The 20,825-nt window shown below is 37.2% G+C and overlaps 1 protein-coding gene across 1 annotated transcript in view; it reads left to right on the forward strand.

The window, feature by feature from the left end:
- Nucleotides 1–20,825, forward strand: part of CFAP54 (cilia and flagella associated protein 54) — a 291,046-nt gene that overhangs the window by 102,429 nt on the left and 167,792 nt on the right. Inside the window, exons 27-32 of the mRNA XM_043440645.1 lie at nt 5,288–5,416; nt 7,173–7,287; nt 9,285–9,374; nt 10,159–10,285; nt 16,025–16,139; nt 16,635–16,735. Coding sequence (XP_043296580.1) covers nt 5,288–5,416; nt 7,173–7,287; nt 9,285–9,374; nt 10,159–10,285; nt 16,025–16,139; nt 16,635–16,735 — 677 coding nt within the window. The remainder of the gene's footprint in view (nt 1–5,287; nt 5,417–7,172; nt 7,288–9,284; nt 9,375–10,158; nt 10,286–16,024; nt 16,140–16,634; nt 16,736–20,825) is intronic.

Genomic DNA, 20,825 nt, shown 5'->3' on the forward strand with positions numbered 1-20,825 from the left:
ACTTAATATAAGAAAAAGGTGGCATTTAGGTTCACTGAGAAAATGATAATTTATTTATAAAAGGTGCCAATATTACTGACTGTTCATCTGAGAATAAACAAAGCCATGGCCCTTTCTCATACCATAAACAAAATGAGGTCCAGATGGATTTGAGGATATTTGGTTGGCCTTGAAATCATGGGAGACCTTCTACAACAGGGCACAAAATTCAGAAGGTGCCAGAAAAAGTAGATATTTATCTATTTATTTATCTACATTATATATATTTATATATCTATTTAGATTACATGATAAGTAAAAAATAGTTGTTCATGGCAAGACACTATAAATAAGCTTCAAGGCAAGTATTTTTTGAAAATACAACAGATGCAGGATTATTAACATTGATTGCCTCAGATAGTAATCAATATGAAAATAGGAAATAATTTCACAGTTTGGGAAAAGAAGAATCAGACTGATTTGTAATTATGGAGGATATGATTAAATATTTCCGTCAGTTTAAAAAGTGGAACAGTGAACCAGTACCAGACGATGAATGGCCATTTAATGAGGTCAGAGAGAAGCCATCGAAGGGTTTCAGATGGAATCTTTTCAAATGGAAAAGGGTTTCAAATGGGAATGCTGTAATGAGATTTGCATTTAGAAAAAAGAAATTATTCTGGTTGCACAACAGCTAATCATTAGAGGAGAATAAGACCTGAGGCAGGAAATGAGTTAGAAGGCAAGAGATGATAAACGAAGCTAGTGTGGAAAAGTGGGAGATAGAATTGAAAAGGTTTCAAGAGTTGTTTATGAGACGGAATTGAATAGAGGCGGACTGGGGAGGGAGAGGGAAGACTCCCCAGTAATCCAGATGTCTGAACAGTTGGGTGAATACAGTTTGTTGAACCCTGAGTAAGAAAGGGGGAAAAGATAATAAGTTTTGAATCTATTGAATTTTGGGGCATATAAGATATTCACAGAGGCAGGAATTATATACTAAATTCTCCAAGCCAGGCTTCAACAGTACATGAACCATGAACTTCCAGATGTTCAAGCTGGATTTAGAAGAGGCAGAGGAACCAGAGATCAAATTGCCAACATCTGTTGGATCATAAAAGCAAGAGAGTTCCAGTAAAAACATCTATTTCTGCTTTATTGACTACACCAAAGCCTTTGACTGTGTGGATCACAACAAACTGTGGGAAATTCTTAAAGAGATGGTAAAACCAGACCACCTTACCTGCCTCCTGAGAAATCTATATGTAGGTTAAAAAGGACCTACATATAGGACCGGACATAGAACAACTGACTGGTTCCAAATCAGGAAAGGAGTACATCAAGGCTATATATTGTCACCCTGCTTATTTAACTTCTATGCAGAGTACATCATGAGAAATGTTGGACTGGATGAAGCACAAGCTGAAATCAAGACTGCGGCAGAAATATCAATAACCTCAGATATGCAGATGAAACCATCCTTATGGCAGAAAGTGAATAGGAACTAAAGAGCCTCTTGATGAAAGTGAGAGAGGAGAGTGAAAAAGCTGGCTTAAAACTCAGCATTCAGAAAACTAAGATCATGGCATCTGGTTCCATCACTTCATGGGAAATAGATGGGGAAACAATGAAAACAGTGTCAGACTTTGTTTTGGGGGGCTCCAAAATCACTCCAGATGATAACTGCTGCCATGAAATTAGAAGACACTTGCTCCTTGGAAGAAAAGCTCTGACAAACCTCGACCGCATATTAAAAAGCAGAGACATGACTTTGCCGACAAAGGTCCGTCTAGTCAAAGCTATGGTTTTTCCAGTAGTCATGTATGGATGTGAGATTTGGACCATAAATAAAGCTGAGTGCCAAAGAATTGATGCTTTTGAACTGCGGTGTTGGAGAAGACTCTTGAGAGTCCCTTGGAATGTAAGGAGATCCAACTAGTCCATCGTAAAAGAAATCAGTCTTGAATATTCATTGGAAGGACTGATGATGAAGCTGAAACTCCAATACTTTGGCCACCTGATGCGAAGTGCTGACTTATTGGAAAAGACCCTGATGCTGGGCAAGATTGAAGGCAGGAGGAGAAGGGGACAATAGAGGATGAAATTGTTGGATGGCATTACTCACTCAATGGACATTAGTTTGAGCAAGCTCCCAGAGTTGGTGCTGCAGGCCTGGCATGCTGCAGTACATGGGGTCACACAGAGTTGGACACGACTGAGTGACTGAACTGACTGATATATTGGCTTGGCCAAAAGTTTGAGTTTCCTGGAAGAGCATTTGAAGCCCAAATGAACTGTGGCCAACCCAATATTAATGTCAGAATTTTGATACAAGAGCTGATTTTTTCGCAAACTGATAGGCTGGGAGAATCATCATTTCATAAGTTTCTTCCAGCCTGACAAATAGACCAAGAAACCTGACTACTCAATCCCAGATATGAGGTATTCATTTGATATAAATATATATTTTCTACAGATTTTCTCTTAGGACATGTAAAGCCCAATTAGTCAAATGACCCTGTTTCTTTTCTCTGTTATGTTTTAAAGATTGGTAATCTTTCCAGATGGTTCAGTCTTTCTTCTTTAAGTAGCAGTATTTTTTTTCTAAAAGTTATCAGAATTCTAAATAAAGCGCCACTTCTGAGATATGTCATCTTGTGTTTCATTATTTTTGAGTTGTTAAAAAAATTTATTATGCCAAACATCTGGCACATTTAAAAAATTTCTGTTTGTCATTTGGTATGTTAAATAGCATTGGTTTCTTTTTTCTTTTGATTGGAAAAAATTCATTCTCATTTAGTATTTTCCACTGGCATATTAAAACAAGGGGAAAAGATTGCACAGTTGTCTATAAACCAAATAGGTTGGAAAGCAAAGGTGAATGAGGTGCAAATGTTAGCTCATTTCTGTTTTCTAATAACAAAACTCATTCCCTCTCATATCAATTTTATGATGAGTTGGACTGTTGTACTTGGTATTCAAGGCACTGCTTGGCCTAAACCCCTACTGCCTTTGCAAAGTTTGTTTCACCGTTTTCCTCCCCACATTCTGTCCCACAGTCAGCATTAGTTGAACACCACTGCCCTGGTCTTGCAGAAATAGTTTCAGTTCTTAGCACTTGCATTATGTAGGTCTTATCAGATATAAACAGCCCCTCACTGCTTTTCAGCCACTTATATATCCTTCACTTCCTGGGAAGTCACAGTTGTTCAGTTCAGTTCAGTCGCTCAGTCGTGTCCGACTCTTTGTGACCCCATGAATCGCAGCACACCAGGCCTCCCTGTCCATCACCAACTCCCAGAGCTTATTCAAACTAAAGTTCATCAAGTTGATGATGCCATCCAGCCATCTCATCGTCTGTCATCCCCTTCTTCTCCTGCCCCCAATCCCTCCCAGCATCAGGGTCTTTTCCAATGAGTCAACTCTTCGCGTGAGATGGCTAAAGTATTGGAGTTTCAGCTTCAGCATCAGTCCTTCCAATGAACACCCAGGACTGATCTCCTTTAGGATGGACTGGTTGGATCTCCTTGCAGTCCAAGGGACTCTCAAGAGTCTTCTCCAATACCACAGTTCAAAAGCATCAATTTTTTGGTGCTCAGCTTTCTTCACAGTCCAACTCTCACATCCATACATGACCACTGTAAAAACCATAGCCTAAACTAGATGGACCTTTGTTGGCAAAGTAATGTCTCTGCTTTTTAATATGCTATCTAGGTTGGTCATAAATTTCCTTCCAAGGAGTAAGCGTCTTTTAATTTCATGGCTGCAATCACCATCTGTAGTGATTTTAGAGCCCCCCAAAATAAAGTCTGACACTGTTTCCACTGTTCACAGTTATTACCTATCTTAAATTGTTATTGTTTAGTCGCTAAGTTGTGTCCGACTCTTTTGTGACCCCATGAACTGCAGCACACCAGGCTCCTCTGACCATAGGATTTCCCAGGCAAGAATACTGAAGTGGGTTGCCATTTCCTTCTCCAGGGGATCTTCCTGACCCAGGGATTGAACCCATGTCTCCTGCTTGTCAGGAAGTTTCTTTACCACTGACCACCAGTGGTAAAGAATCCAGTTATCTTAAGTACTAACCTATTCAACCTAACAGAATACATCTACAGATAAGTTCATACAGACTTATTTATACCCTAAGAGAGCTTTCCTGGGGGCTCATGGTGAATGTGTCCCCTTGTGTGATCTCTTGCTAGAGTAGGGTCTATGCAAATCAGATTGTAGGCCAGGGAAGCCTTCCTGGGTTAATGTTAGAGCCCAGGTTTTAATGACCAGGTAAAGCTGTATAAATAAGGAGGGAAAGCTGTTCTGGGAAAAACCTCCACTGTAGGAAGGCATGAAGTCCTGACACCATGGTGAGTATCAGGACTGATACTTGATTCGATATTTTGTAAGCTGAAAACACAGCACAAGGAGATGAATACTGGCAGATGACGCTGGAGAGGGAGGCAAGGGCCTGGCTAGAGGAGGCCAGTTAACGGTTTGTAACCAGGAATGCGGATGAGACTGTGTGGCAGAGCGGCTCCTTCTCTTCTTCTGAGTATAGCAGTGCTTCCCGGGGCTCGTGGAGAATCTGCCCAAACCAGCTGATCTCCAGCCTAGTTCAACACAAATGTCATGTACATCATTCACAGCTAAAGATGATCCCCAAGATGTCACGAGGTCAGTAATTGTGCCATTTCACAAAGAAGACAACCCAAGACAAGAAGTGGTGGTTACGTGGCCTCTAAGAACGAGTTTGTCTTAGCGTGGCTCTTTTAAGTGGAAATGTTTTTAATAGTTAGCTTACTATACTAAAAGATGTGTAACATGCCAAAAGCTGTGTGTCCCAGCTGTGCTGTGCTGTGCGTAGTCGCTCAGTCGTGTCCGACTCTTTGTGCCGCATGGACTGTAGCCCACCAGGCTGCTCTGTCCGTGTGGATTCTCCAGGCAAGAATGCTGGAGTGGGTTTCCATGCCCTCCTCCAGGGGATCTTCCCAACCCAGGGATCGAATCCAGGCCTCCCGCATTGCAGGTGAATTCTTTACCATCTGAGCCACCAGGGAAGCCCCAGAGATACCAAGAATTCATTACTGATGAGATTACTGGTTTTTCATTTGTTTGTTTGTTTTTGGTCCCTTATTTAAAATACTGAAATAATACAGTTTGAATTCTAGAGAAATATGACCTGGAGGTATGCTTACATAGCAAAAACAGGGGCATTACATCCAAAACATGAAACTTGTGAATTTCTGGAAGATGATACATGGCACTTGAAAATAGATGCGAATTTCCAACAGAGATAATTAATATTTTTAATTAGATCCTGCGTTCATGGAAGGAATATGACCTGGCAGTAATGATTATAAATTATGGAAAGAAGGTGTTGGACATCTCATCAGGTTGCAAATCTCTATTTGGTGCTACAGACCAAGAGGAAATGCAAGAAGAGGTAATTGTTTATTCTTGTGTCTCATCTTTAAACATACACTATTTGAATTTTATGAGAGGTCATGTAGTGTTAGTAAATATGTTAGATAATTGATCAGTTTTTAGTTTGTTACATTTACATAAAAGAAGATGAATGTAAAGTGAAGAGCTTCTTTTTTCTTCCTTTTCTTTTAATTTTAATTACTATCCAGAAAATGAAAAGGTCTCCATGCTAGAATATTGAATAGCCCCCTGTTTCTAGTATTGATGATCAGTTAGGTGTTGATAGAGAGCTTCCTATACCCAGTTGGACTTTGGACTGAAAGCCCTCAAAGGTCTCTCCCAGACTGAAGATTTTTATTATTTTGGGTGGGTCCCTGAATGCAGTAAATAGGTCAGAGCTTTTAGCTCTGCCCCAAGTAGATTTCCTGAACTTCTTGTGACACCTACATTGTCTTCTTTATGAGGCTTCTAATGTTTGAGATAACTTTTAAGTAAGACCCATGCTGCCTCCAAGCATGGGTCTTACTAGATCTTTATTGCCTTTTCTTGAAACTATGTGGTTAACTGATTTTGTAGATAGATCAAATTTTGAAACATTGCTTAGTTTTATCCAGTTTCTGAGGTGTACTGGGAACTGCTTTCAGCCTCTTTTGTGATCAGGATTGGGGTTGAGGCTATGACCCCTAAGCCTGTTTCAATTGGAGTAGCTCTATCTCTATTATACATGGAAAAAGTTTAAGAAAAATCCCATGGTTTCCCTGGATGAATATTTTTAGCTATAATACTTTTTTGGGTGTGTGTGGGGATTCTAGAGAAAGTTTTGATTAAGCTGAAAGTGAGTTGAGGATTTTTTCTTCACCAAGTGTTGTCCACTCTCAGAGTCCATCAGCCAGCCCAGCCCCTTCATGTCACTGAGGCCTTGACTCAGGGCCCTGCCCCTTCACATCATGGCAGGACAGGACCCCATCCCTCTTTCCTGGGAGCCTTTAGTCCAGCAGCAGGTTGTGATACTTCTTTCAGAGTAAGACTGTGGGGATTGAGAGTCTAGTACCTAGTTTATAGAAGTCAGAAATCGTTATAAGCATCCAGGGTCCCTCAAAGCCTTAAAGACCTTGGGAGGTCTATTTTTTCAGAGTGGGAGACATAAACCAGTCAGTTCTCAGGCTCAGACAGATGAAAACATGTGGGGAGCCTGAGTGCAGACCTGCCAATTCTTAATCCACTAATTACTGATCATGTTACCTTCAGTGAAAGGCAAAGTAGCAAAAGCAATTAGCTTAGTTGTAAGGAAGCTCCCTCTGGGGCCAGGGGAAAAAAAAAAAGGAAAAAAGATAAGGAAAGAAAAGGATACATTTCTGAAAGCATTTTCTTTTGAGGAGTTTGAGAGTGGTGGCTTCAGCCGCTCTCAGAAGGGTGTGTGGGGGGGGAGCTGGTTAGGGGAGTAGAAATTACTGGGAGGGAGGGAGAGGGAGAGAAGAGCTATTCTGATCAACCTCCATAAAACACTTTGTATTGTATCGGGCATTTAGTTAGACTACAATGGGTTGTTATTATTTATATTTATATATTTATATGTTCATATATAAATATATATCTATTTATATGAACATATATGTTATTTATTGATTATTAATTATTACTACATTTAGCCATGTAGATTCATAACTTCGTCTACCAAGTATGAAAGTATGATCATAATTTAAAGAATGTTACTTGAAAATGACAATTCTTGAAACATGTTGAAGTATGTTCTGACATTTAACCAATGTTTCTAGGCTTCTTCCAAGAAGTCTTACAAGAATAAGAAGGCACAGCAGGTATTAGCACCTGAAAAAATAAATGAACAGCTGATTTTATTGGAGACACATCTACTCAAACTGACAAAGCAATGTAATCTATTATTTTTCTTTCTGTATACTTCTGTTTAGCATTTTGTTTTTTTTTTAAATAAGAAAATATTTTGTTAAAAGGATTAGAATGAGATTAGCATTTGGTAAGCCCTTTAAGGTTTATGCAGTACTTTTACATTATGTCCTTAATCCTAACAATACTCTGTTAATAAGGGATTGCTAACCCGTTTTTTTACGGATGTAACTCATAAAGATTAAGCGGTTTATTTAGGATTACATAGTTGACTTGGATTTGAGCTTAAAGCTTCTCATTCTAAAGCAGAATTTCTCAACCTCAACAATATTGCCAATTTGGGCCAGATAATTCTTTGCTGTGGGGGACTGTCTCAGGCATTGTGGATGTAAAACTGCATCTCTGGCCTTTGTCCAGAGATGCATAGCACACCGTCCCCTCAGGACTGTCTCCCCTATCTCCGCCCCTCACCTCCCCAGCTGTGACACAAATGTTGGCAAATGTAGAAGGGGAACACAACATTGAGAATCACTGTTCTAAAGGCAGAAAGGTAACTGAGAAATAAGGGATAGTGTGAGAGGTGTTAATATACGAGTGATTTGAACCATGTGAAACACTCAAAAGTGAAACTGATTTTGGTCATTGTGCTGTATCGTAATTTAGTAATAGACCAAAATGCTGACACAGTGATTGGAGTTTTGAAGTTTGAATCTTAGAAATCTGATTAAGAAATTGATTTAATTTCTGGTGATGACAACTGTTCTCACATTTTTAAGAAGCAGGACTTCAGACCTTCTAGAAGAACAAAAGAGTACCTAAGTTTCTCTCATTAGGAGGTTCCCCTTTTGGCCCCTTGGTTTTTGGGAAGTAACTGCCCTTGTAGAATTCTGTGTCCCCATCTCACCTCGCTGACTCTGTGCCTCAGTTATATATAGGTGGTTGTACTGTTTCAGAATTCCCTGACTTGAGTCTCTCACTTCATTTAAACACACTCCGTATCTCTGTCTCCAACTGAACTTAAGAATTGAACCCAATGCTCTATTATTTCACATAACCTATAAACCTAGTTTTGGGAAATCTGTAATTGCCTGGTTACATATAAAAATTATAATTTCTTAAATTATAGAAAGGGTTCTGGAAATGTGAAGGGTTCTGGAAATGTGAATTACTTATTTTCATTTTATCACCCCTTCCACATTTCACTAAGGAGCGCAATGTGAAGTTACTAGCTAAACAAAGGTTCAGTAACAAAGCAATAATAAAAATAACAGTTTTATACAGTGGTTTCTGTGAGCCAAGAACTATTTTAAGTGTTATATTCATATTAAAACTTATATAGTCCTTCTATAACAGTCATATGAAAAAGGTACTATCATTATCTCATTTTAAAGATAAGGAAAGTGAGGCACAGAGAAGGCAAGTAACTTCCCAAGGTCTCATAACTAAAATGTGTCAGACTTAGGGACTTCCCTGGTGGTCCAGTGGTTAAGACTCCGTGCTTCCAATGCAAGGGGATAGGTTCAATGCCTGGTCAGGGAACTAAGATCCTGCATCCCACATGCTGGCAGCCAGGAAAAAAGTGTCAAACTGAGAATCTTAATCCAGGCTTCCTGGCTGTAGGGGCTGTGCTGTTTTTACTTTACACTTGACTGTCTTTTAAAGATAATTTTATTAACATGCAGTTCAAATAATTGGCAGGTTTCTGTGTCTGATATTTGTTGACAGACAATAGCTGTTTAGTAATAAAGACTCATACTTTGGAAATTCTTCCAAAGAATTCTTCCAAAGTCTATTTGGTAATAGACTCCTTGGCTTTTAGGGGAAAAAAATGAAAGGAAAGTAATTGAATTATTAAATCTCTTAAGTCTCAAAAATATGTAATTTATATTTTAAGACAAGAATTTAGGACATATAAAATGTTTACTTGGGTATTTTCCTATTTTTCACCTTCCACCAAAGGATTTTCATTTTTGGTTATTGATATTAAACAGAACCAACAATTTACTAATTCTTTTTAACCTTAGATGTTACAACTGAACTCTCAGGAGCAGAAGATCCCATATTTCTTTACCCTATAGTTTTAAACTGGTCGGTCAAAGGTGCTGTGAAAGAAGGTAGGTTACCTCGTCATGCATATGTTGCTTGCTCACCTTGCTGCTGATCTTTTATTCTGTGTATTCTGTTGTTGGCAGAAGATTTCAGATTCTTACCCATTGAGAATAAAGCAGACTCTTGATTGTGAAGTAAGGGAAGAGACCAAAATAGGTACATGATTTAAAATCTGAAAATATGGAACCTTGATGTTGACTTATTTTGGTAATTGGTGTTGTGTTGTTATGAAGCTTAAAAAACTAGGAACTGAAAAATGTTTTAGTGATTTTTAAGCTCAACTGTGAAGAAATAGCAGCATTATTGTTTATCTCAGAGTGAAATATAATAAGAATTAGGATGACTAGTTATTCTGGCAGTTATCAGCAGTATATTTCCCCCTACCTAGTCGTATGTTAGGGAACTTTTAGGAAATCTTTCAAACACTGAGATATTTGGAAAATAAATGAAACTTAGACTATAAAGGAATGTTTGATCATAGGAAAACAACAGTCTCACCACATTTACTCCTATACATTTTTAAAAAGTAAGAAATCTGGAAAGAAGTTAAGGGACTTTGCTGGCAGCCCAGTGGTTACGACTCCGTGCTTCCAGTGCAGGGACTGTGGATTTGATTCTTTGTTGAGGAACTAAGATTCCATATGCTGCGTGACACAGGCCAGCAACAGCAAAAAAAAGCAGGTTAATAAACTTGCCTGTTAGAACAAAATGACTAATAGCAATAGTATCCTTTCAATGCCATTAACCAAGTGTACTATTGATTATACATGAATTTCCTTGTTTTCACAGTTATGAAATTTAAGCAGAGACCTAGATTCCTGGAATTCTTTACACAAGTTATGCAAAAATGTATGCATGATGAAAAATTTCAACTTATGGTGGAGATAACAAATCCCATCTATGACTTCTTGAAAAGGTACTGTAATATTTGTTTTATTAGCATTAACAACTTTAAAAAATGAGTAAAATTGTTCCTTAAAGATATATGGTGTGATTGTGAGTTAGTCGCTCTGTTGTGTCTGATTCTTTGAGACCCCCTGGACTGTAGCCCACCAAGCTCCTCCATTTATAGAATTCTCCAGGCAAGAATACTGAAGTAGGTTACCATTTCCTTCTCCCAGGGATCTTCCTGACCCAGGGATGGAACCTGGGTCCGTCCTGGGTCCAGGTAGATTCTTTACTATGTGAGGCACCAGGGGAGCACTAAAGTTATATAAAGTGGATGAAAAAGAGAGTGGCGTCTATGCAATTAAAACAGGCATCTAGAAGGTAGTGAGTATCTGTGTCCGGGTAAACAAATAAATACACATAAAAATGTTTGTACACCCGAATGAAAGAATAATAGAGCATGTTCATATTTCTAGTAGGAAATAAATTATCCCTTTTGCCATTGAGACATGTTGGATGATTGAATTTCTAGGCCATTAGCATCTCTCACACAAATTTTGGGGTCCAGTTATTAATTTTTTCATCCAGTTTTATTGAGATATGATTGACATACAGCACTGTATAAATTTTAAGGTGGGCGACATAATGATTTGGCTTATATACATCACTGAAATGATTACCACAGTGGGTTTGGTGAACATCCATCATCTCATATAAATGCGACATTAGCAAAGCCGAAAAATTTTTTTTCTTCCTTGTGGTGAGAATTCTTAAGATTTGCCCTCTTAAAAACTTTTATTTATAACATGTAGCATGCACGTTAGTTGCCTTTATCATGTTGTACATTGCATCCCTGGTTGTTCTTTGCCTTGTAACTGGGAGTGTGTGCCTTTGGGCTGTCTTTGGTAATTCCCCTTCCCCTCTCTTCAGTGGAGTCCCGTTTGTTTACTAATGCTTTCTTTCCTTTAAGGTGTCTATAACTCATTTTAACAGGTTAAATGATTGCTTACTTTTGCTTTTGTTTCCCTTGCCTGAGGAGACATATCTCAAAAATATATTGCTAAAATTCATGTCAAAGAGCATACTGCCTATGTTTTCTTCTAGGAGTTTTATGGTTTCAGGTTCTTCCCTTTAAGTCTTCAATCCATTTCGAGTTTATTTTTGTGTATGGTGTGGTTTTGAAGTCTGGTTTTGGCCATATACTATGCTTTTCTAATTCTCTACAGTAGCAAGCAGTTATCCCTTGGGACTCCCATATGTATATGTGAATGGAGTTCCTCAAATAGAAGTAGTAAAACTTTAAAGTTAACCCTTTTATTCACTAAGCCCAAATGGCTCTCTCTGCCCCCAAAGAAAATTGTGTTTTGTGCCAATTAGTTATGAGAGAGGCCAAATGAATCCAGCTTTTCTTCCAATAGTTGGGCTTTGATTTTAAAACTGGACATAGGTCTAATCTATCTCGTTGTAGGAAAAACATCAGTAACACAAGATCTACTTTAAAAATGTCAAAGAGGAACATTCCCATAAAAACGTACAAAGAAATATTCTTCCTAAAATAGGCACTTCATTTATTAGAACAAAAGCTTGAGATACATGTGCTTCATATTTTCAAAAGATGAAAGAGGAAATTGCTTTTGTTACATGAAAGCAGACCATTGTAATGAGACAGCTGGACAGAATTAGAAAGTCCCACCAAATGAACTAAACGATAGCCAAAATGAGAACCTTGGAGGCTGTAAATAATATTCTTGATACCAAAGAAAATCAGAAGGCACTTTCGGTATGCACTAAAATTTGGAGGGTGACCGTGGAGGTCCAACTGAAGAAGAATAGATAATCTGAAACAGAACAAGTGTTTGAGACCAGCGGTACAACAAAAGATGTGAGTTTGGAGACTGAACAGTGTAAGTCAAAGGTAATGATTTCAATATTTAAGGCTGGGCAGATGTTCTAGGATGTTCTTCAAGTCAAGAAATATAGAGGAGGGGCAGAAGTAACTCCTTGATTTCTACTTTGCTGGTAATATCTATTTTCTCTTTGTATTTGTATACCTGACATATTTTTGCATGAAGAAATTTTTTTCTACTTCAACAGACTAATATGCAGCAATATTTTCTTCCAATTTTTTAGTTTCACAGTTTAGATTTAGTGTTTTAATCCATATGGAATTTATTTTGGTGTAGGGATTTAGATTAAACTTTGAGATTTGATGTCTTTAAAATTTTAATAATTTGTCTTGGGAACATTTAAAAGTAATCTCTTTGTACTTATTTTTAATGCTACCTTTTCACACTGGTGATTCTATTAATAATGCTTATAAATCACAATGAAGATATTTCATGAATTTTTATGTTCTACATAATAAAAAATCAAAGTATATGGAAATAACTGATGAAAAGACAAGGCTAATTTGATAGAAAATAATGATATTGAGAGTTTAACATGATACTTAAAAAGAGATAGGGACATAGAAAATGTACATAACTAATAAGATTAATTTAATATATATAGCCAACTGAGACTAAACACCCTTTATATTATAGCACTTATTAAATTTTAGAAAAGTAATTTTTAAACTGCAAAATAAATCTCAATAGATCACCTAGCCTAAAATTTGTAAAGATCACATTCATACAATGCAATTCATGCAATAAAACTGAAATATTATAACAAAATAAATTACTGGTATATATAATTGTATATAATTATAATATATAAAAAGAAATCTAAAAGTATAGCGCATGAAAATCATGCTAGTGAGAAGCCCAATATCAAATGTATTCAAAGCAGTAAAAACAAATTTTTAGCTTTAGAAGCTTCTGTTACTTACTAAAAGATGAAAATAAAATTAAATTAGCTTTTATTGAACTCGAGAAATTGGTAAAATAACAAAATAAATCTAAGACAGCAGAAAGAAGAAATAGAATATGTTGAAATTAATCAATTATAAATTGGTTTTAAAATAGTCCAATGGTAACTGCGAGGTTTAGTCTTTGAAGATATGAATAAATTAGGTAATTTTCTGGCCAACAAAATAAGAAAAAGTGAAATGTAAGTAATTGAAAGAGAAAATAGTCATAAATTTGGAAGTTGTTAAATTTTAGAAAACAATATGTAATTTAACATGAATCAATTTGAAAATCTAACTTAAAGTGATGATTATCTGGAAAATTTTTAATTATATGAATTTATTGAAGCAGTAAAAAATTTGGAGAGATCAAAAACTTTTTAAGGCAAGTTCTCTCATAGGAACAAATAATTTTGTTTTACATAAAGCTACTTCAGGGCTTCCCAGGTGGCTCAATGGGAAAGAATCTACCTGTCAATGCAGGAGACACAGGAGATGTGGATTTGATCGCTGGGTGGGGAAGATCCCCTGGAGTAGGAAGTGGCGACCCTCTCCAGTATTCTTGCCTGAAGAATTCCATGAACAGAGGAGCTTGGTAGACTACAGTCCATGGGGTCACAAAGAGTAAGACATGACTGAGCACACACACTTCAGAGTGTAGTTGTGGCTTCCTTGTAAATTTTTACAGCAGGCTCTGATAACACATGTGCAAAAAGAGAATAAAAAAAGTAGAAAATTAGAGGTTGACTTTATTTAGAAATATACAGAATCAAAATAAAACACTAGCTTATAAATTTAGCTGTGAGAATGTAGATTTTGTTCTCAACATATCATCAGAAGTCTAAATATAATTATCACTAGTGGTCAAAGGAGTTTTTTGTGCTCAAAAGTCATGTTGTGAAGTTTAGCAGCAGCAATTCCTAGAAAATTAGAAGATTTTCTGTTAAAATATGCAGTACCACACAGAAACCTATTATTCCTCCTGTCTTTTAATATCATTCTGAACATCATTGGCATGCCTTAAAGTAAGAAATAGAAATTAGGATTAGAATTCATGTGATTATCACATGATAGGGTCCCCAAAATGTTTGCCAAGTGAATTCCAAGGTGAAGTACTCGGAAAATAGAAGGATTGATATCTGCAAATTATTATTATTTTTAACTTAACAAGTTAACTAAAAACTATCAGAACTAACAATAGAATTCCATAGGATGGGTAGATGCAAAATCAGTGCTTTGCTATGTCAACTAGAAAGTATAATGGAAAAATGATTCTGTTGTTGTGAAGTACAGGATTAAGTTTATCAGAAATTGTGAGGGGATTTAGGCTAATATAAAGAAGACCAACATCTTTTCTAAGAGGTATAAAAAAAATGACTGGAATAAATGGAGATTCATTGTACATTACTTGAGCAGATGAAATATTGTAAAGATTTCTATTATTCTCAAATTAATTTATTGGTTTAATGCAATTCCAATCAAGTTAGTTTATATGGAATGGGCTAGAATAATGAAATATATTTAAAGAATAAAAAAGGGTGAAAAGAGAGGCTTTTCTGTCCGATAAGGTATAACAGAGTTGTATTTATGAATTAATAGGCAGACAGTCATTGGAAATCAATGTTTTGGGCCAGAAGCAGGCATGATGTATGTAACCGTAATAATGAATGAGCCATGAAATCAAAGATCAATAACATTGATTATATGAAAGTTTAGAAATATTATTTTTCAGAACACATCATCAACAAAATAGAAAGCAGTCAGAGCTAGGAGAAAGCATTCTATGAAGAGGTGGAGGAGTGGAGGAGTTTACTCAGTGGAAGAGCGTTCTGCAGAGCATGGAGGAGATTGCTGAGAGGATGGGGAAGATGGGGCTCCATAACCTGCTCTTCTTCCCAGCTCTTTCTGGAATAATAGCAATAAAGGCATTCTGGTGGGGTGGGAGAGATAGGAGGCAGAGGACAGATCAGGTTGGTTGGAGAACAGCGGGCAACTGGGCTCAGAATGTAAGGACCAGAGCACAGACGCGATTCCCGTCTCCCACTGATCAGTGGTCCAAGCTTTGTGTCCTAGTTCAGGCAGACGAAACGTTTGCCAAAATGAATGCCAGCTAGAGGAAAGGGAGAACATTGAATATTGTTGGCCGTTGGCATCCATTCTGCATCTAGGCATTCAGCCAACCATGGATGGGAAATATTCGAAAAAAGTTCAAAAAAATTCCTGAAAGTTCCAAAAAAGTAAAACTTGAACTTGCCACACTCCTGTCAACTATGTACATAATATTTATGTTGTATTTACAGTTATTTATACAGAACTGAACTAATACAGAATTTGCATTGCATTTTAAACGATTTAAAGAGATGATTTAAACTATATAGGAGGATGTGTGTAGGTTATAACATGCCATTTTATATAAAGACTTGAGCTTCCTTGACTTTTGGTATCTGAGAGGGTCCTGGAACTGAGCCCCTGCAGATACCCGTGGGTGAGTGTAGTAATCTAAAATGCTTAGCTCCTGTTCATGTCCGAAGGTGGTAGTGGCTGGGAGCTTGCACATGAGGGAACTAAAGGGACTGAAGTCAGTTGGAAGCAAGATATCTTGTTTAGGGTCACTTGGTTTTAAAGGAAAGTGTTCACTTTTTTTTTTTTTTCAGTTCGATTCTATTCCTTCTACATCATATCAATACTTTAGCTCTCATCACATTTGATGTTATGATTTACATTTTGCTCTTTTGAGAGGCCAGCTATTCCTTGATGGGACTGGGCATATGACAGTCTCATTTATGCATGGAATGCAACCAATTTTGGAAATGCTTCTAGAATAATTTCAGTGACCGTACTCATTAAAGATTTATTACTTTGGGGTAGTTTTGCAAAATCTTGCATATGCTTTTAACTGACTTTATCTTTTTGTAATAGGAGGAATGAGTCCCTTCTCGGAATGAAAAAAAAGAAATACAAGGATACTTCTTTGTCTAGAAAGGTCATCAAACCTGTGAAGAAGTACAGAGCTGCAGTAGTGGAGATCGGAAAAGTAAGTTTCATATAAATTTTGAATTTTCAATTAGTGAACTTAAGAGATTTATGTATCTAGAGATGGTTGGCTGCACTATAATTTATTATAATATTAAACAGAAGATAATGCCAACAAGCATAATCTTATAATTATACAATATATTTTAATTCTTAAGTTATATGCATATTTTTATAATCTTCTTTTATCTACGGTGGTACTTCTGTTACTTTTGATAAATAATTTTAATTGAAGGGCATAAAGAAATCACTGTTTTAATGTCAAGAGATAAGCATTAGAATACAAGTAAATTATGTTGTACTCGGAGAAGGCAATGGCACCCCACTCCAGTACTCTTGCCTGGAGAATCCCAGGGATAGGGGAGCCTGGTGGGCTGCCGTCTATGGGGTCACACAGAGTCGGACTTGACTGAAGTGACTTAGCAGCAGCAGCATGTTGTACTCAGATTTGTGTTCAGATTTTAATTTGTAACATTTTTTTATCTCCTGTGTTAAGACTACAGAAATGAAGCCAAAAAAGAAATCTAAAAGAAAGGAAACTCTAAGAGAATTTTTGAATAAAAACCCTTTTATTTCTGAGATGCCGGAGCATGAAAGGTATTGATTGATAAATTAATTAATGTTCACTTGGGGGTTACATGTGTTATGCATTATTTTAGGCACCAGGGATACACTGGTAGACACAACAGATAGGATCACTGCCATCAGTGAGCTTACATACTAATTTATTATTAGTACTAATAATACTAATTATTCCTTCATTTTCTTTATTTAAATTATGGTATAATTTAGGTGAGTATAGAAAATAATATAAAAAATGAACATGTACTCAATATGCAATGTGCCATATAAAACATTTGGAATGCATTTCTGTCCCCCCTCTATCCCAGTAGTAATACTGTCCAAAACCTGGCATTTATCATTCTTATGAGTGGCTTTATACTTCAATTATATATATGTGTATACCCGTAAAGAACATGTGGTGTTATTTTTTACAGTTTGTTTTGCCAATATGCTTTTATTCCTCAATATTATGTTTGTGAGATTTTTTTCATGTTGATTATACATAAGTCCAGTCCACGTTTCCATTATGTAAACAGTGCTACAAAGGACATTCTTATATACATCTCCACATGTACATTTGAGAGTTTCTGGGATAAATACATAGGAGTGTAGTTTCCAGGTCATGAACATTTTAACATTTCTAGATATTGCTAAATTGCTTTAGAATTTTCATCAGTGGTATGTCAGGTTTCCATTATTCAGCATCTTCCCTGATACTTACTATTATCATCAGATTTTCACATTTTTGTGGACCTATGAGCTGTGAATTTTTATTTCTTTGATTATGAATGAGTTTAGGCAGCTTTTCATATTTGTTTAAACTCTAGGGTTTTCTGTTCTCAAGACTGCTTGTTTAGATCCTTTGCTCATTTACAACTTTTGTTTTCTCATTTATTTTTAGAGGTTTGGATACTAATGCTTTTCCCAGATGTCATTCATCCATTTGCATTTTAAAGGTCTTCTTTTTTAAATTAAAAGTTATAATTGTTAATGGGATCAAAGGTATCAGCATTTCCTTTTATTATTTTTGAAATTTTTCTCTGAGTAAAATATTTTCTTTTTCATTGTAAATATTTGATTTTACAATTGGGAATTTCATCCAACTCAAATGAATTTTTGTGAATGGTGAGAGGAAGTGTGTCTTTCTCCCCTTTTTAAGTTTCATTATACCCAATTGAATAACTCTTTTTTTTGAGTAGTCTATTCTTTCATTTTTGTCACTTAGCAAGTTGTCATATGTATCAAATTTAAGAAATTGTCTTTGATTTCTCGTTTTCTAGAAATTTTCTTCTGATTGTGTTCAATTTTGCTGAATATTTCTCCACTGAGATTTTTTTCTCTTTTAATCTGTGCAAAGTACATTAGTATGTAAATGTTAAACTGTGTGCAGTGTCTCTGTCTCACACCTTTGACTCCAATGGGGTGTCTTCCAAAACCAACTGCTTCTCAGGGGGTTGGGACAAGACAGTGGAGTGGAAGGGCCTCGGGCTCACCTCCTCCCTCCGGCTCACCTCCTCCCTCGAGCACACCAAAATCACAGCTGCAGAACAACCGTCAATAAATAAAACTGGAAACTGCCCCCAAAGATATCCTATATCCAAAGATACAAAACCAACCAATTCTCTGACTCCAACTGAGAGAACTGAGAGACCCTCATACACCCTTCACCTCGTTTTCTCCTAGTGGTAACCCCTTGTAGAACTATAGCATAAAAATCCAACTCAATTCTATCTACCTGGAGACAGCCTTAGTCCCACCAGTTAAAGGACCCTGCCCCACCTGTGGTACCAGCCGCAAATAGGATGGCCAGGCTACACACATTTCTGTTGCTTCTATTCCAACTAGGGAGTTCCCATAACTCCCCTTCCCCTCATTCGGGTCAGTAATTTGCTAGTATGGCGCACAGAATTCAGGAAAATATTTTGCTTATGTTTACTGGTTTATAATGGCTGCAAATGACCAGCTAGATGAAGGAGTTCATAGGATGATGTCGGAAAGGGTCCCGCGCACAGGAGCTTCTGTCTCTACAGAGTTGTGATGTGTTACTCTCCCAGCACGTGGATGTATGTATTCACCAATCTGGAGGCCCTCTGGACTTCACTGTTAATAGGTTTTTTAAAAAACCTAGTCTGCAGTTACTCTCTCCAGAGACTGGGGGTTGAGACTGAGAGTTCCACTTGCTCATCATGTGTTTGATTTTCCTGGTGACCAGCCTCTATCCTGAGGCTCTCTAACAGCCCAAGCCTGAGTCACCTTACTAGACTCAGGTGTATTCCAAAGGAATTCATCATGAATAACAGGAGACTCCTGTCACTCAGGAGACTCCAAGTTTTAGGAGCTCTATACCTGAAATAAAAGACAAAGACCAAATATATATATTTTATTACAGCATTCTAGGTCTGCCCACATACATTCATCTTTTTACCCAATGATTCAGCTTCTTTAAGATGAATAGCCAATTTGAGTCTGTGATTTTTTTTTTTTTGAGTTCTTTTTGATGAATTCTATTTTTTAGGAGATTATCCATTTTACCAAATTTTCAAATTTATTCATAAAATGTTATTATGTTTTCATGTTATTCTTTGAATCTCTGCTATATCTACAGTTACACACTGTATTTCATTCCTAACTTCATTGATTTTTGTTTTCTCTCATATTTTTGTGATTTATCTTGCCAGAGGTTTGTCTACTTTTTCCCCCATTTTGTCAAAGAGCCAAATTTTGTCTTTGTCAGTCCTCTTTATTGTGTTTATCTTCCTTTCCCTTAATTTTTGCTTTTATACTTACTTTTATACTTCCCAGTTCCTTTTTTAAAACAGCTTCACTGAGACTTAAGGCCAGCAAAAAATGAGTTTTCCTTCTACTGTCCTAAGTTCTCCAGCTGGAACTTGGTAAAATTAGACTAACAGAAGAGTTAGTCTGTTTCTAACTGTTTAGAAGAGTTTCTCTTGTTCAAGAGGAAAAAAGCAGGAGTTTATTAACATTTGCTTATGCATGGGAGAACTGAGTGATGAGCAACTCAAAAGGGTAATTAGGATTTGGGCTAATAGGGCATCTTAAAAAGGACAGTGAATTTACAGTAGCATGACCAGGGGTGTAGGCTTTCAAGAGCAGCAGACTGTGGTAGAAATATGAGAGAAAACTAATGGAGTAAGACTTGTTTGGGCAGGTCCATCCAGGTGCTGTTTTCCCCTCTTCCTGGTCATAAAATTTCCCAGGAGAGGAGTTTTATGGCATTCTTCATCTTTTTCAGAAGTTTCTATTTTCCCTCAGATAAGGACATCTCCAAGAAGGCATCCTTCTGCATCTACTGATTCTCATTTACCTCCAGCTCAAAATAATCCTGACGCGAAAGCGAGAGCTGTCTCCTTGCACCATACCACCCTCTCTAGCAGGGAAGATGCCTCTGGTTCGGTCACTCTCCTTGGCCTCTTGAGGTGACTTAACCATCTCACATAGAAAGATCTCCTGGAGAAGGAAATGGCAACCCACTCCAGTATTCTTGCCTGGATAATCCCATGGATGGAGGAGCCTGCCAGGCTACAGTCCATGGGGTCACAAAGAGTCAGACACAACTGAGCAACTTCACTTTCACAGCCATCTCACACAGGAAAAAGATTGACTTTTATTTTGGAAACTATAGTTTTAATTTTTAGGGTTGAGGTATTTAAAACATTTCTGTTTGGAAATCACGTAGCATTACCAAGACAACCAAGTGAAGCAAAGTGAATTGAAAGTTGCTCAATCGTGTTCAACTCTTTGTGACCCCATGGACTGTAGTCCATGAAATTCTCCAGGCCAGAATACTGGAGTGGGTAGCCTTTCCCTTCTCCAGGGAATCTTCCCAACCCAGGGATTGAACCCAGGTCTCCCACATTGCAGACAGATTCTTTACCAGCTGAGGCTCAAGGAAAGCCCAGGAATACTGGAGTGGGTAGCCTATCCTTTCTCCAGCATATTTTCCTGACCCAGGAATTGCACCGGGGTCTCCTGCATTGCAGGCAGATTCTTTTTTTTTTTTTTTTTTGCAGGCAGATCTTTACCAACTGAGCTATCAGAGAAGCTAACCAAAGATAACCAAACAACAGCAAAAAGCTCAAAAAACCTTGGATTAAAAGAAAGT

The sequence above is a fragment of the Cervus canadensis genome, chromosome 21 (genome assembly GCF_019320065.1).
Source record: "Cervus canadensis isolate Bull #8, Minnesota chromosome 21, ASM1932006v1, whole genome shotgun sequence".
In the NCBI taxonomy this organism is placed as follows: Eukaryota; Metazoa; Chordata; class Mammalia; order Artiodactyla; family Cervidae; genus Cervus; species Cervus canadensis.